The following is a 13,924-nucleotide window of genomic DNA, read 5'->3' as shown; positions in this document are numbered from 1 at the left end:
TGCGATTTTCTCCAATGACTCTTATTTACAATTCCCAACATAGGTCTCTGAATACTGCCTGTTAGAGTGAACTCCGGTAAATAGGTGGTGAACAAGATCGTGTCACCCTGCCTGACATCCTTCCTTATTGAAATTTTAATGCTCGCAGAAATGGAAGCATGCAATGAAATCTTGATGTATTGCATACAAGAAATTTGCAGATGTCTGTGACTACTGTTATCCTTCATACATATATAATTGACCTCGATGAAGCAACGCTGTCTTAACTGCGTGATCGACGAAGGACCAAATACGAGACTCACGCACTTGGAAACCTGTGAGTTTAAATAGCGCGGCGTTGCAGAGGCTTGTTTGAATAACACGTGGAACAGTGATGCCAACTTAGGTCAACGTTTTATCCCTAAAATGAACACCCAAAAATATCTAGATTGAAGAAAAATCCCTAGCTTTTAGTTCTTTACTTGTTAATGGGGCGATTACAGTTTTAACAAAGTCTCAACGCAGTTCACGCTTTATTCCATGTCTTGTACATTTTATCAGAGATAAATAAATGTGTGTTAGCCGCAACTGTAGCTTTTTTTAAAATTTTTTGTAGAGTTACCATGCATAGAATGTCCACAGAAGGCACCACCAGATAAAGGGGGAGTCAGCAACGACGCTCTCCTGACTCCCCTTGTATCTGAAGTAAAATTCCAGCAAACGACTCCTGTTTCACCGCACCGCCTTTTGAGCTGCTCCTTCAGCAGGCTCATCTTTACGCGCAAAGAACCCTTGCAGCCCTTTGTAAATAGAATGGAGTTGAACCCAAGTTGAAAGAGCTTACATTGTTTGCTAAGCCCCCTTAACGCATCAAAGTATTTTGTTCAGACAACATTAACAGTCTGTTTAAGATGCAGACAGAAAGACGAACACGTTTGACTTCGTGAAAGTTCCCTTCTCGCCTCAAACAGAACACTCAGAAGCTGTGAAATGGCGTACCTGACCGCCCAGTACTTTATTTATCAACGTTTCAATCAAAGATCATCAAACAGTAGTTGGAGCGACTAAGAAATGACATCACTAGAACTTGACATCCTCAAAAATCTAGTCCTGCTAGTTATATAGCAGTGATTCAGACGTAGAGTTGGTAATTACAAAATCAGAAAATGGTTCCTTAAAACTGAGAATATATATGTTGTTTTGGAATTGAGCAGCACGTTGAGACGAAGCGGTCTAGCAAACGTGAAGAATGCTTTTCTTTTTTTTAAAAAAAAGCTGCACACATCGAAGCACTTTCTTCAATAACATAAAAACACGCACGATGCAAATGATACTTCAGAAATAACGTAAACGCGCGTGCAGTGTCGATGCTGACGCTTTAAGGTATATATTTCTTAACTCTCTAGATTTATTATATGGCGCACGAACAATTAAGGAATTAGACGCGCACACAATCTTAGTCTTAATCATCGTACATATCTTTGTTCATCCTCTTCAAATGAGAAGGAGTGATCCTGAACTTGTAACAGCAGCTGTCCATCAAGGCTCTTTTTGCACAATGCTTCTGTTGCACAACCGCACAACGCTTCTGTTGACAATCTGTTTCTCTGCTTTGTTTTCACCAAGTTGACTTGCGAAAACACGCGTTCGACAGCGGCGCTGGAATGTGGCAGGCACAAAAGGTTCTTCATAAAACTTGACAGCAGGGGGTACTCTTGTGAACCGTCTCCTTTTTTCATTTGAGACACTTTGTGCCAGAACTGGCTCGCAGTCAAGTCAGCGTAGTCGCTCAGCTCCATGTTGCGGAGAAGTCGCCATTCCCTGTCCAGTTCATTCACTTATTCGTTTTCTTTCACTATCAGAGGAAAGGAGACCGCAAGCGACGCGATTGATGGCACTGTCTTTCCCAGGACAACTTTCGTGTCTATGACTCGAAGGTTTTTCATCTGTTCACTTTTTAGGGGGAACCGCAGGTAGATCTGATGAGCTGCTTCAATAAAAAAAAACTCTAAACACCGCAGCCGAAAGTTGTGAACCTGATTATCGTTTAAGCCGTGCGTGTTACCGGCTACTGCGGCAGTTGGCTTTGCTCCGAGGTAAATTTCTTCCAATGGCAGGAACTTGGCTGGGTCTTTCTACCGCACATCGGACAACGCTGTGGCCTCCAAGTAGTCCCGCTTGATGTAGCATTCAAGTATGCATTTCAGCATGGCCGAAACTTTTTCATGGAGCAAGTGGATTCTGGTTTCTTCCGACTGCATTTCCTTATTTAGGTTAGTGAAAAAAGGCAGGACATACTCAAGGAACTCGAGGTAGAGTTTTGTTGACGGGTCAATCAGTTTTTCCAGAATGGCTTCTGCAGCAAGCAGGCGGTCGTCAGTGGCGGCTTTTTTGAAAAACAAAATCAGGGCAAGCATCTACTCAAGTAAGCGTGTCACAACAACTTGTAGGGACAGCCACCTTCTTTGGCTTCGGTGCAACAGCTTGTGTGGTTTCACCTCTGCAAGCTTCTGGAATTCTTGGAAGGCAGATGTCTGCTTCGGCGACAAAAAGTAGTTGAAAACATCGCATGCCAGATCCTCAACTCCTCTCGGAAGTGTTTTACATGCATACGAGGCGCACAGATGGAACGAATGACAAACGCACTTCAAAATGAAGAGGCCTGCATGGAATTTCTGCCTGTAGCAGCGACGCGACGGAATGATGTGCACCCATCATCACGTTCGCTCCGTCGGCCGCAAAACCAATCAAATTTTTGTCGTACGGAATTTCCGCAGCACTGAACACTGCCTTCAGGCTAGTGTATAGAGAGAGCTGGCAGTCGCATCACTGAGTGGTACTAAGTCCAAAAACGCATCTATTATGCCGCCGTCGACGCGTTCATTACTCGGGCGACTAGAAGGGAGAACTTTTGTTTGCGCAAAAGCTCACAGAGCTCTTCGCGACTCTCCTCTCCAAACACATTATGATGGCAGCGCACTTTGTCCGGCGGCAACTTAACTTCTTTGCAATCAGCGAGTCATCACACGACGCTTTGACATCAACTAAATGCCCCATGGCATTAAAGGGTAGATTGTGTTCCGTGATAAACGCCGCAAGTCTTATTTCAGCCTCTTTGACAGATTTGTCTACTTGAGTTTGCCCACTTATTGAAGGCATGGATGTCAGCGCGCGGGTCGATTGCAAGCTCGCAGCGCTTTTTTTGTGTTTGGAGCTCGCAAGGTGGCGGTCGATTTCGGATTTTCCCCCTTTGTAATCGGATCTGCATGCTTTGCAGGAAAAGAACAAGGGCCCGTTTTTACTGGCTGACAACCAGCATCTGTACTTTGAATCCGCCTCCCATTTTGTCAAATATTTTTGGTCGTATGCTTTCGCTTTCTTTTTGCTTGGCTCACCTTCCTCAAAATATCCCGGTCCAGAAGTTGCCATCTGACATGCAGCACGTTTGAACGGATAAGGTACGCGGTGAGTGTAAACGTAGCGCGTTGATCCAAACAATACAAGTCAAAACTCAACTTTTTTCTTTCGTAGAGCAGCAGTCCCTCGTAGCGCCTGTGATGACACGCACGATTAAACAATTTGAAAGTCATATGGTTTCGTTTCTCCTCTCTGTGCAGCAGCCAATTATTTCGCGTTGCAGAACTGCTGTTGCCATCTATCGGCTTGGCACAACACCAGATAGAGGAGCAGTAACTAGGATTTTTCATAGTTTTTTTTTGTTCGAAAGGCAGTATTGGCTGCGTTCCAATACTCCCAAGTAGACGGCTACTTAGACGTCTAGCCGGACAGCCGCCATCTTGGGACGCGGCCTCAAAATCCCTAGATTTCACAAAAAGACGCTAAATCCCTAAAGCAAAGAAAAAATCTCTAAATCTAGGGATAAATCCTTAGGGTTGGCATCACTGACGTGGAATGACAGCACGACTAGCAGCGTAGGGCTAAACGGAGGAACCTGATCCTCATGTCACGTGGTTTTTAATGACGTCATTTCAAAATGGCGTTTATCTCGGTACTTTTCTGGGTACTTTTTGTCGCAAAATTAGGTAAAAATGGCGCTGAAAACTTTTGAAACGTCCCTAGCCACAGTTCCTAGGTCGCTGGCGTCTCCATGGTTGCCACGGTGACCATCGCTGCCATCGCCACGGTGGTTTGTTTACATGGTTGTTTAGCGCGCGGTGCATTGACGTGGGAAAGAAGTGGTGTCGTCAAAGGCATGGAAGGTTTGCGCAAGGGCGAGTGATATTGACCGCGCTAACGTCCGGACTTGTGCCCTAGTGCTGTCTTTATTATGTAAGCTTGCAGTGCGACCGGTTCCAGCTAGTGGTATGATATGGGAAGCTCGTAAAGACTACATTTTGCAAGGCGGTGCCTGCATTGAATGAGTGTGTCGAGAATTATGGTTTCCTTGTGTTCCGCGTAACTGATTCTGACCTGTACGTACTGATACGGCAACCTCGCATGCATAATGTCATCTCTATGCCCTGTGCGATGTCTGTATTCTGTCATCCCATTTGTCAGTTGTGGTATTTACCATGTTCCTATAGTCCTGCATATGTGCCCACCGGCGGCAAGCTATGCGCAAAAAAGGCACTTGTGTACCGAAGGAAGGCGGACAAGAAGTACTGCACTAGCCTGTGAAAGGACATATCTTCCGTCTTACATGTTTGATATGCCTGCAAAGTCTAACCACCAACTAGCCAAGCTGTAATGGATTACTTCGCATTGACGCCCATGTTGCGCAAAGCACATGGTAGGCCACAGCTGCTTTGCACGACGCCGCAGCGTTTCCCGCGGAGAGACCTCACGCAACGCGACGCATCGTGCCACATATGAGCTGTGGTCCCTACGCCGCTTTCTTCACTGATAGGCTTTTAGCGAATTTTGTAGTATGGTCACACCACCTAACCTTGTAATATCTGTGAAAGCTGTTGGTGAAGTGTTTTTATAACCTATAAGTAGAACTTGTGAAAGTAACATGGTTCTTGGTGTATTTTTTCTAACGTTCAGCATTGGAATGAAGCCAGACAAGGCTAAAACTTGTTTTGCTGGCTCTGTCATTCCTGTAGTGGATTGTGATAATGTGGGAGGCATGACAGGCTTTCAGCATCTGCGTAGCCAGAGTCAGCACAATGTGGCCTTAGGGTTCGCTTGGAAACGTTGGGTTATTGCATGGTAAGTAAAACATAATACAGAGAGAAAAGTAAACACTCTGAATGAGCAGTCTCTTGCACCTTCTGTGTGTGACATTTTCTGAGCTTAAATTCCTAGACACCATGAATGCATTCCAAATTTCACAGCTGTTGTTTCTGCTGCTGCAGTTAGTAAAAACGCAGACTGATAGGCTAGTTAGTATGGCATAATAAGGATAAAACAGCACACCTGTACAAGGGCAAGACTGTGTCTTGTCTTATCTTCCTTTGTCCTTGTGGAGGTGCGCCGTTTTAGCCTTATTAGTAAAAGTATGCTGTACATATGGACGTTGGATGCCATGCATGCTGTAATCTGTTGCATGAACTTTGTGCTAGCATTTGTAGCTAGAAGGGTTTCTTTTTGACGTTAGCGCTGTATAAGTGAATATAATTTATGCACGTACGTGAACAACATGCTGGCTTGGCCTTATGTAGTTCAATGGATCATTACGAAGTGCATGAGGTGTCACATTAATTGCATGCCTGGTATTACAGCATGTTGCCACTTTTGAGGGGAAAATCTGTTTTTTTTGGAATGGGTACTCAGAAGTGACTAGGCAAGCTACCTTTAACTTCAAATGAGCTTGCACCTTAGATGGCAGCTCTATGGGGCAATGGACGCTAAAAAAAAGAGTAGCCATGATCTTTTAATATAAAGTGAAGAACCAGCATAAACCAATATCAACACATCATACATGTGACATGCTTCTGTGCATATAGTGAAGAGCTTAAAAATGCATGAAAATGTAAGCATGGCTTGTCTACTTATATTTGGTTATTCCTTGTAGAAGGAAGCGTGTTGACAAATTTTTCTATGGTTTAAGGCAAACGTCTAGACTGGAGTGCAATTTCAATAAGGAAACAGTTACAATTGGCCACATATGAGTATGAAGTCTTCAACTTGGAAGGTCTGAAAAAACTGTGTGCCTTTCCTTTCTATCTGCATTCTATTTTTACTTCCTCACTTGACATGCTGCTGAATGGATGGATCTGCTGGTTTCTGAATTACTGGTTCTGTAACATGCACAGTCAGAACATATGCAAACCACAAGTATGAGGCAACATGGTTAAAAGTGCAATGAGAAAAGAGCTTATCGATACATTTTTGAAGGTAGACAGCTCAGTTTGCTGATATGTTTAGGTGCGTTTTATATTGTTAAGGCCCAGTAGGTATTAAAAGAGCAGAGGCACCAAAATTTTAGTTGTTTTCTTTCAGTTAGAATGATTCGCAGTAGCTTGGAAAACCTAGACAACTGCATGCATTGCTCCAACAAGAGACAGTATATTTATAACTATTTTTCTCTCACACTGTTTAGCTTAAACAACCGAACGACGACTATGAAGTCAGCGGTGCGTTCAGGTCACGTGAGGCATGCAAAGACTGCAGTATTGTCACAACTTTGTTCGTTGTTATTTATATCAACTCGTACACAAACCTGCGAAGAGTTGGAATGACATAAAGTGAACTGGCAACGATTATATCTCAATTTTTTGCATGCCTCACAGGACCTGAACTGACGAAAAATTAAAAGGCTCAAGTGTGTAGCAAACCAAGAGCAATGGAAACCAAGGAGGGCTTTGGGCAATTGTAATAATTTAAACGAAGTGGGGAAATTGCCTTTTGTTAATTTTTACATTGCAGGTATAGTAAAAGTACACTATGCCACCACCGTCGTGCCGCCACAGTGGCAGCCGTGTTTCAGTGGAGGTGAAATGCAAAGCGCCTGTGTACTGAGTGATATCAGTGCACGATAAAGAGCCCCATGTGGTCAAAACTAATCCGTAACCCTGCACTATGGTATCCCTTATAACCCTGTTGCCTTGGGGCATTAAACCTCATATTCCATACCATACCATAACTTTGGTGTGTGTTCTGTGTGCTTGACCATTTAAGCTGCAGTAATTGCTAGCACTCTTGAATTTTGACGCCATCAGATGTGCGTACACGTACTCTCACCTCTCTTCTCACCAGATCGGCACCCATCAGGACCCTCTTTCTTCTCCTCCTCCCCTTCCTGAGTGCAGAGAAGCAGGCAAGATATCAATCTTTCTGGCCGACCTCTTTGCCCTCGTTTCATTAAATTTACCTATCTTAAATTTTCATGAGTATTTGTGTGTGCAAATGCACAATATGTGGTGTTGACGAGGTGCATATCAACTATTACATATGCATGCCACCCATGCTATGATTGGCATGCATGTGTGCATTCATGCCTGTCATGTAAATAAATGTAAGTAGCACAGGCTCCATACAGTGGCCAGAGAGCGCTGCGGAGCAGCACTGCTTTCAGCACTACCGTGGCAGGTATGACGATACTGGGAAGGCGAACACGCTGGCTGCACTACTTGCTCTCAAGTTTTTGCTGCGTTTTGTACATGACCGCCGGCCGTGTTCTTGCTGCATCATGCGCTGTGCTTTCCAATGTCGCAAGTGGCCTTTTCTGGTTTTAAGACTATTAAAGGCTTTTAACAATGCGTTGTTCCCACCGCTCTGAAGGGCTTAATTCAGTTGCGCTTTATTTTATTGCGGAAATTCACTCTTTGCCATCAGTGGAATGTAGGACTCCAATGAGTAGTGCATACCATGGTTGTTAAGGAACGATTATGGTGTATGAAACATGTCAGATACCTATCATCTCTTGAAGGTCTCTTGGTTGCATAGACTCGGCTAACTGTAGTAATTGGCATGCGTTCAAATTGCACTTTTTTGCATATTTTCACGAGGTGGTTAGTGTAGATGCTTGTTGACTAATTCGACACAAATTTGCAGCCATCGCTCTGAATATAAAATAAGATGAAATAAAGCGACAACAGCTAATTTGCACTATGGCGCGGTATGCGTAAGCCGCGCGACACAGGCAAACACTAAAGTTTATGGGACATACAGATTTAAAAAAAGCCCAATTGCTTGGCACTCGATCTAAGCATGCAGCCACAAACTGGAACATGTTCGTTACACTTCCCTGCACGAACTGCACAGTGCACCCCTCCTCCAGCAGGCGAGGAAATCCAGCTTTTTCATGATTTCGATATTCAGAAAACTTGTGGGCGTCAGTACGTGCTATTGGCAGCAAAGGTTACAGGACGCAAGTTCTCGGATTTAAAAAGAAGTTGTAGCGCTACCTCTTACCCAGTCGCTAGGTAGTATTACCAGTGGAAGGAACGCCCCGTCATGCATTCGTACATTTCAGGTGATATGCTTGCGTGCTGAAATAATCCCACTGTGCTGAAATAATCCCACCCCCTCCTCGCATTACGTTAGCTTCTGATTCCGACAGCACGTACGTGTTTGATATGATCACAAACATCAAAGAAACTAAAGCACGGTGAGAAGCCACACAAACGCCGAAAGTGCGGTTAGATGCCCACAATTAGAAAGTAGCTCTAGCGCTATCAAAATTCTAAATGCATGTTGCAGGAGTTGTAACGTGTATGCAATTTGAAAATGTAGCTTTAAATGCGCGGCAGTATGACTGACGTTGAACTTGACAGAGGTTGTTGACTTGACTCTCCGTACTGCTACAGTCCACCTCTCGGTCGTGCAGCCTACCAGAAAACTTGCACATTTTGATGCCAAGCTTCCTGCCCGGCTGTAATAATTCTGGACGCAGCATAACCGGCAGTAGTGTATTTTGCTTCCTGAAATTTCTTAGGTCGTTTCCGCTAGTACTCGCAATAGTTGCAGTGCCGTGAAAGCATCTGAGAGAGTGCTGCAGCACACGGCGCTTCCGCTCCCCCGCCCCACAGTTTTGTGAAAGCTGCGCTAGTTGGCGCAGGGCTCGTGACCAAACTTGACTGTACGGAGCCTATAAGTAGTGAACTAGGCGTGGTGTCAAAATGTGTGTAAAGCAAAAAATTCTCGTGTTTACATGTGCTGATGAGTCATTTTCATTGTAATGGCAAGCATGATTATGTTGAAGATTGCAGCAATATATCAGCACACTATGATTTTGAATGGTCAAATCTTTTGACTTGCATCTGTTGCAGTGTAAAGTACACATTACTGCCAATTAACATGATTAGTGTGAGTGGTTTTATTGTACACTGTTGGGAGTGAGGCTTCCAGTCCATCCGAAGTGCTCTGATGAAAAGTACCTTTTATAATGGTACTTGTGGTTGCTTCATGTCATTGAAACTAAACTCGAATAACAAATAATGTGATTTTGAGCCGCATAAGTGAAAATTATGTGACCGCTTTGTTCATGACACTACATTTGGTTTGGTTCTATCCGCTACAATGATAGAAGACTGTGCTGCTTTGAAACAGCAAAGAGACATGCACTGAAGCCTTGGATGCGCAGCAAGAGACAAAGCGTGCATATTGTTGACCATGCAATGTTGACCCTTTTGTGTCGTAAGTTTCCAGCGCCTATTACAGTTTTTTCTTGCTTAATTTTCTTATGGGCCGATTTAGAAATCTGCTAAACATGGTCGCACGTCTCAGCTTTAGTCTAACCAGGCAGCTTTGGAGAAAGCGCACATATTTATAATGTTTTGGTTTTATTTTCGTGAATGACACTGCTGTATCAATTTTATTGGCGCTTCCTTTCAATGAGTGTGTTGATTATCGACAGCTGCATAAGTGACTATCTTATTTATAATGTAAATTCTAACTCATTGTTTTTTTTTTCTAGTTCATTCCCAATATAGGCTATTTTTATTTGCGCCTCTTTGAGGAAGATCGCGATGATGATGATGTTAGCGCTCTTAAAGCGCCCCCTACAGTCAGTGACTGAGCTAAGAAGAAAAAAAACAACATGGCGGTTGTTTACGTGTTTGGAATCGCGGTTGGCGGTCGTTGCGAGTGAAGAATTCGCCGGCGTCGCGTCTTTGTGGCCTGTGTAGATATTTAAATTTGCCCTTTTTGTTTGTGACCAGCAGACCGCCCGTAGAATGCGTGTTTACCTCCCTCCCATGCGCCCCTAAAGGTGAGTGAACAGGATGCAAGCGCGTGCCGTCCAGTATTGGCGTCCCAGATCTGGGTGTTTCAAGCTCATTGCGGAAAAGATCTGTACATATAGCTCTTGTTATAATCATCACGATGCAGTGTGTAGGCTGTGATACGTCATCTCATGGAGCAAGGGTTGGAGAACGTTGCAGCATGTCTTTTCTAGCCCGCCCTCTAACAGTCCAAGGCACTGATCTGGACACCAAATGGCGACAGTACCGATTGACGACTGTTGTGGGTGCTTGTGTGCGAAATTGCATTGATCTGCCAGATCGCAGAGTGAAGCAATTGTCGGCAGAACAATCGCAAGGCTTACCCGACTGTAGCTTGCAACCACCTCAGCGGTCCCAATGCTTGGGACAGAGCGAAGAAATAAAGCTGCACAGTGCGAACGCTGGATTATCGAAAACCGTGCTTACGTCTCGTATAGTAGCTATTGGAATTGAGTATTCTGGAATGCACTGGCAATGCGTACTTCTGCTCTTGGGGCCGAGTGACCCGTCTTCCTTCATGGCGCAGGCAGAGTGTACTGAACGCGTGTGCACACGCTGAGCGGCGCATCTGAAAAAGTGAAAAGTGTTTCCATGTTCACTGCACGCTTTCATCGACGTAGGAGTTCTAAGGTAATCCTGTGAGTTCACGTTCTGTTGGTATACAGTCATATTTGGTTTGTGCAATCAGTGACTGCCCACATACTGTTGAAAAGCGAGATTTTTATTGTCTGCCAAAGATGATGTGGTGGAATGTATAAATTAATATAGCATAGTAACAATGTGACACTGAACACTTTTGTTAAGATGTAATAGCAAGTAATTTCGATGTTTGTGTAAGCCAGTGTGTTTGCCTTCATTGCTAAAGAGACTGAAGCAAGTGTTTGGGTGTTTATGAGTGGGGACAGAGCTGGTGTATCAAGTAGGTGATAGACAGGTGCCCAGACCATGCATACTCTGATGCTATGTCAGACTTCAGCTGCGAGTGATTCTTCGTGTCCTGCATCTTTTTGTTCAATGTAAAGAAAGTTGGTAATAACAAAGCAGAGTAGCTCAGAATGGAATAGGCTTGGGCAGGTTGGTAATTCATTGTAACACAGTGAGCATAGCACGGGAAGAACGAGAGGGGACAAGCACTATTCTTGTCCTGTTTCCTCTTCGTCCTGCGTTCTTTCCGCGCTATGCTTACTGCGTTACAGAGCAGCTCAGTGCGGCCAGACTTCACGGGATACCAAGGAGGACACATTAGAGTTGGGTCATAGCGATGATAGGTTACGTCATTCTAATGAAAAGGGGCTGCTTTTGCTGAGGATGAAGCTTTTATAGGCTATAATAGGCCAAAAGGTGAAATGGAAGTGTCATCATCCTGGCCGTTTTTACAAGCAACCTGTGCCAAGTTTTTGAGCGCAGTGCACCAAAGCCAGACAACATTGCTATTCACTTTCTAACAGTAATCACGGAGCCCTTCTCTATGTTTATATCACGAGTTTGAATCGAGTGCTCGGAAAAATTTGTAAATCTGATTTTATTTTTGGTGAATGCAGCAAACATCAACATAACCAGAAGACCAGACGTTAGATGGAGTTGTGCTGGCATGGTCATACTTGCCAGCCTAATTTAGAAGACTGTCAAAAAATGGTCGCGCATCTTAGGGTTTAGTTGTAATCAAGCAGAGTAAGGAGGAAAAGAATCTGGAGTCGTTTTTGCTGTGAATTTCGTGACTAGAGGAAAGGGGAAAAGAGGGAAGGTAGTGCTGAAATTAACTAGTGTTCAGCGTTAGTAAGGCAAGTCAGGAGGCATGCTGGGTGCATTCCGGTAAGTTGCACGTTGTGAAGACAGCTGTGCCAGACTGCACCAAGCGCGCATCAACTCCACTGGCCGCACTGTGCTCTGCTGGTTTTGCACCGGTGGCTGAAGTGGCGGGCTGTGTGATTTTGAGCTTTGTTCGGAACTCCCTACTTGTCTGGTGATGGTATAGCTGTGAGCGAAGTTCTCAAGGAAGCCAGTGAAGTGCGAATGCATGTGAAGGCTGCTGGTGATGCGGTATGTTGTAACCACCTGCTGGGCAGTGGGACTCGTAAGAGCTTTTGCATGGCATGCATGCAAATTCGAGAGCCTATTGTAGCAAGTGCAGGAGGGCGGAATTATGGGAATTTTCGTGCTTTAGAAGAAAGTGTTATATAATGCCTAGCATTTGTGTTTTCAAACCTGTTATGAGCTCTGTGTGCTGTTGTAATGCTTTTGTTAATATTCTGTTATGCTTTTATTAATTGTGGTGTCATCTGGGCACGCCGTGCCCGAAATTTTAGGCAAATGGACCGCGGAGTAGGCACTCCTGGGACTGTATGTGACCTAATTGGCTCTTGCATGGGTTTACACATGTGTAATACTAGGTGTTTGCATGAACCTGACAATGTCGGGTCAAGTTGGCCGTTCAGGCTTGTGTAAATGCTTAGTAATCGTTGGGTCGGGCTAAGTCAACCAAATTGCAAGCAGTTCGTTGCTCAGCCCCATCTTCTTGGCAATGTGCACACAAGCATCGTCAAGTCATAGAGTCAGATCATTCGGAAACTGTTTTGTACTGGCACTTCTGGGACAGAGGGAGCATGCCACAGTTGTGGGTGGCACTTTTGCATGTTCTGTCTTGCTTAACACTGGGCATTACTGTACCTACGCCGGTCCTTACTCACCAAGATTAAGTTCAGGAAAATTCGCCATCAAGTACAAGTGTTCTTGTTGAGGCCTTTTCCCGACTTACCTTGGGCTCCTGTAAACGAAGCTGTAGTAGTAGACTCCTGCCATACTTAGGCATATGCATCATTAGTGGAAACCACTGCTGTATGGTTCACTTGTGTCCCTTAAGGATACGTTTGTTGTTTACAAGCACATGATGTTAGCTTTATATTGGCTGCATCAACGAGATGTTGGCTCTGAATTTATCGTATGGAAGCTCATTTGCCATTTTGCTGGATAAATAATCATGTTCTTAAATGTGGCAGGTTTTGATTGCTGATATTAGCACCATTGCATTGCTGAGTGATAGTAACAAACTGGTAGTCGTGTTTGTGCAGTAACCTTTTCTGTGGCACTGCTGTGCCAGCAATAGCTCAGCAAGTCTAGTAGGCAAGTCTGATGCGTCTTGCAGAATGTTTTAGAAGTTTGCAGGCATCACAGAACACCTTTGTGTCATGCTGGTATGCAGAAGGGTTGAAATGCGGGCCAGTTGGTGCATTGTACCTTGAAAAAAAAAACAGTCACAAAAGACAAGGGACAAGAGAAGGAGTGTTCACGCCACAACGACAGGACCAGTCGTTGGACCAGTCGTGAACACTCCTTCTCCTGTCCCTTGTCCTTTTGTGACTGGTTTTTTTTTTCATGCTGGTAGTGTGAGGTGCTGTAACTTCGTACAAGTGAGCCAAATACGGTTTAGCATTGAAGTATTATTAGGATGGTTTTTGTTGGCTTTTCTCAGAAAGGAGCAGGAGGTATGTGCACACTTTTCATTTCTACACTTTTCACATCCATTTTAGAGCGCCACTCTTTGCCACCCGTTCTTGGATTCCACGTCGTAGTCGGCATTACACGCCACCTGCCACGGCAAGAGCGGATGAATGGAAAACTGGAAGGTGGCTGCCACGGGAAGATCCCGGAGGGCGGCTAGTAGTGTAACGCGCCACCTCCCAGCTGTGGCAGGTAGTAGCAAAGCGAAATGCCACCTATCACTGAATCTTGCCGTGGCAGGTGGCTCTCTTAAATTTTGTACCTTAGCATATTGCAAAACTAAAATACATAAACAGCTGCGCTTAAAATTCGCATTA

General features: G+C 44.4%; 1 protein-coding gene across 4 annotated transcripts in view; it reads left to right on the top strand.

Annotated features, from left to right (window-relative positions):
* Positions 1–9,926: 9,926 nt before the first annotated feature.
* Positions 9,927–13,924, top strand: part of LOC144112994 (uncharacterized) — a 49,681-nt gene continuing 45,683 nt past the window's right edge. The window contains exon 1 of one of the 4 annotated variants that reach the window (XM_077645847.1): positions 9,927–10,096. Coding sequence is in view for 3 of the 4 variants with exons in the window: in XM_077645848.1 (XP_077501974.1) it covers positions 12,145–12,149 (5 nt within the window). In the remaining variant the exon portion in view is untranslated. Of the gene's footprint in view, positions 10,097–12,085; positions 12,150–13,924 lie in introns of those variants that run through there. The other 3 variants (XM_077645848.1, XM_077645843.1, XM_077645844.1) reach the window with 3 other exon arrangements.

Source organism: Amblyomma americanum, chromosome 1, assembly GCF_052857255.1.
Source record: "Amblyomma americanum isolate KBUSLIRL-KWMA chromosome 1, ASM5285725v1, whole genome shotgun sequence".
Classification (NCBI taxonomy): Eukaryota; Metazoa; Arthropoda; class Arachnida; order Ixodida; family Ixodidae; genus Amblyomma; species Amblyomma americanum.
This window is presented reverse-complemented; position numbering and strand designations above follow the sequence as displayed.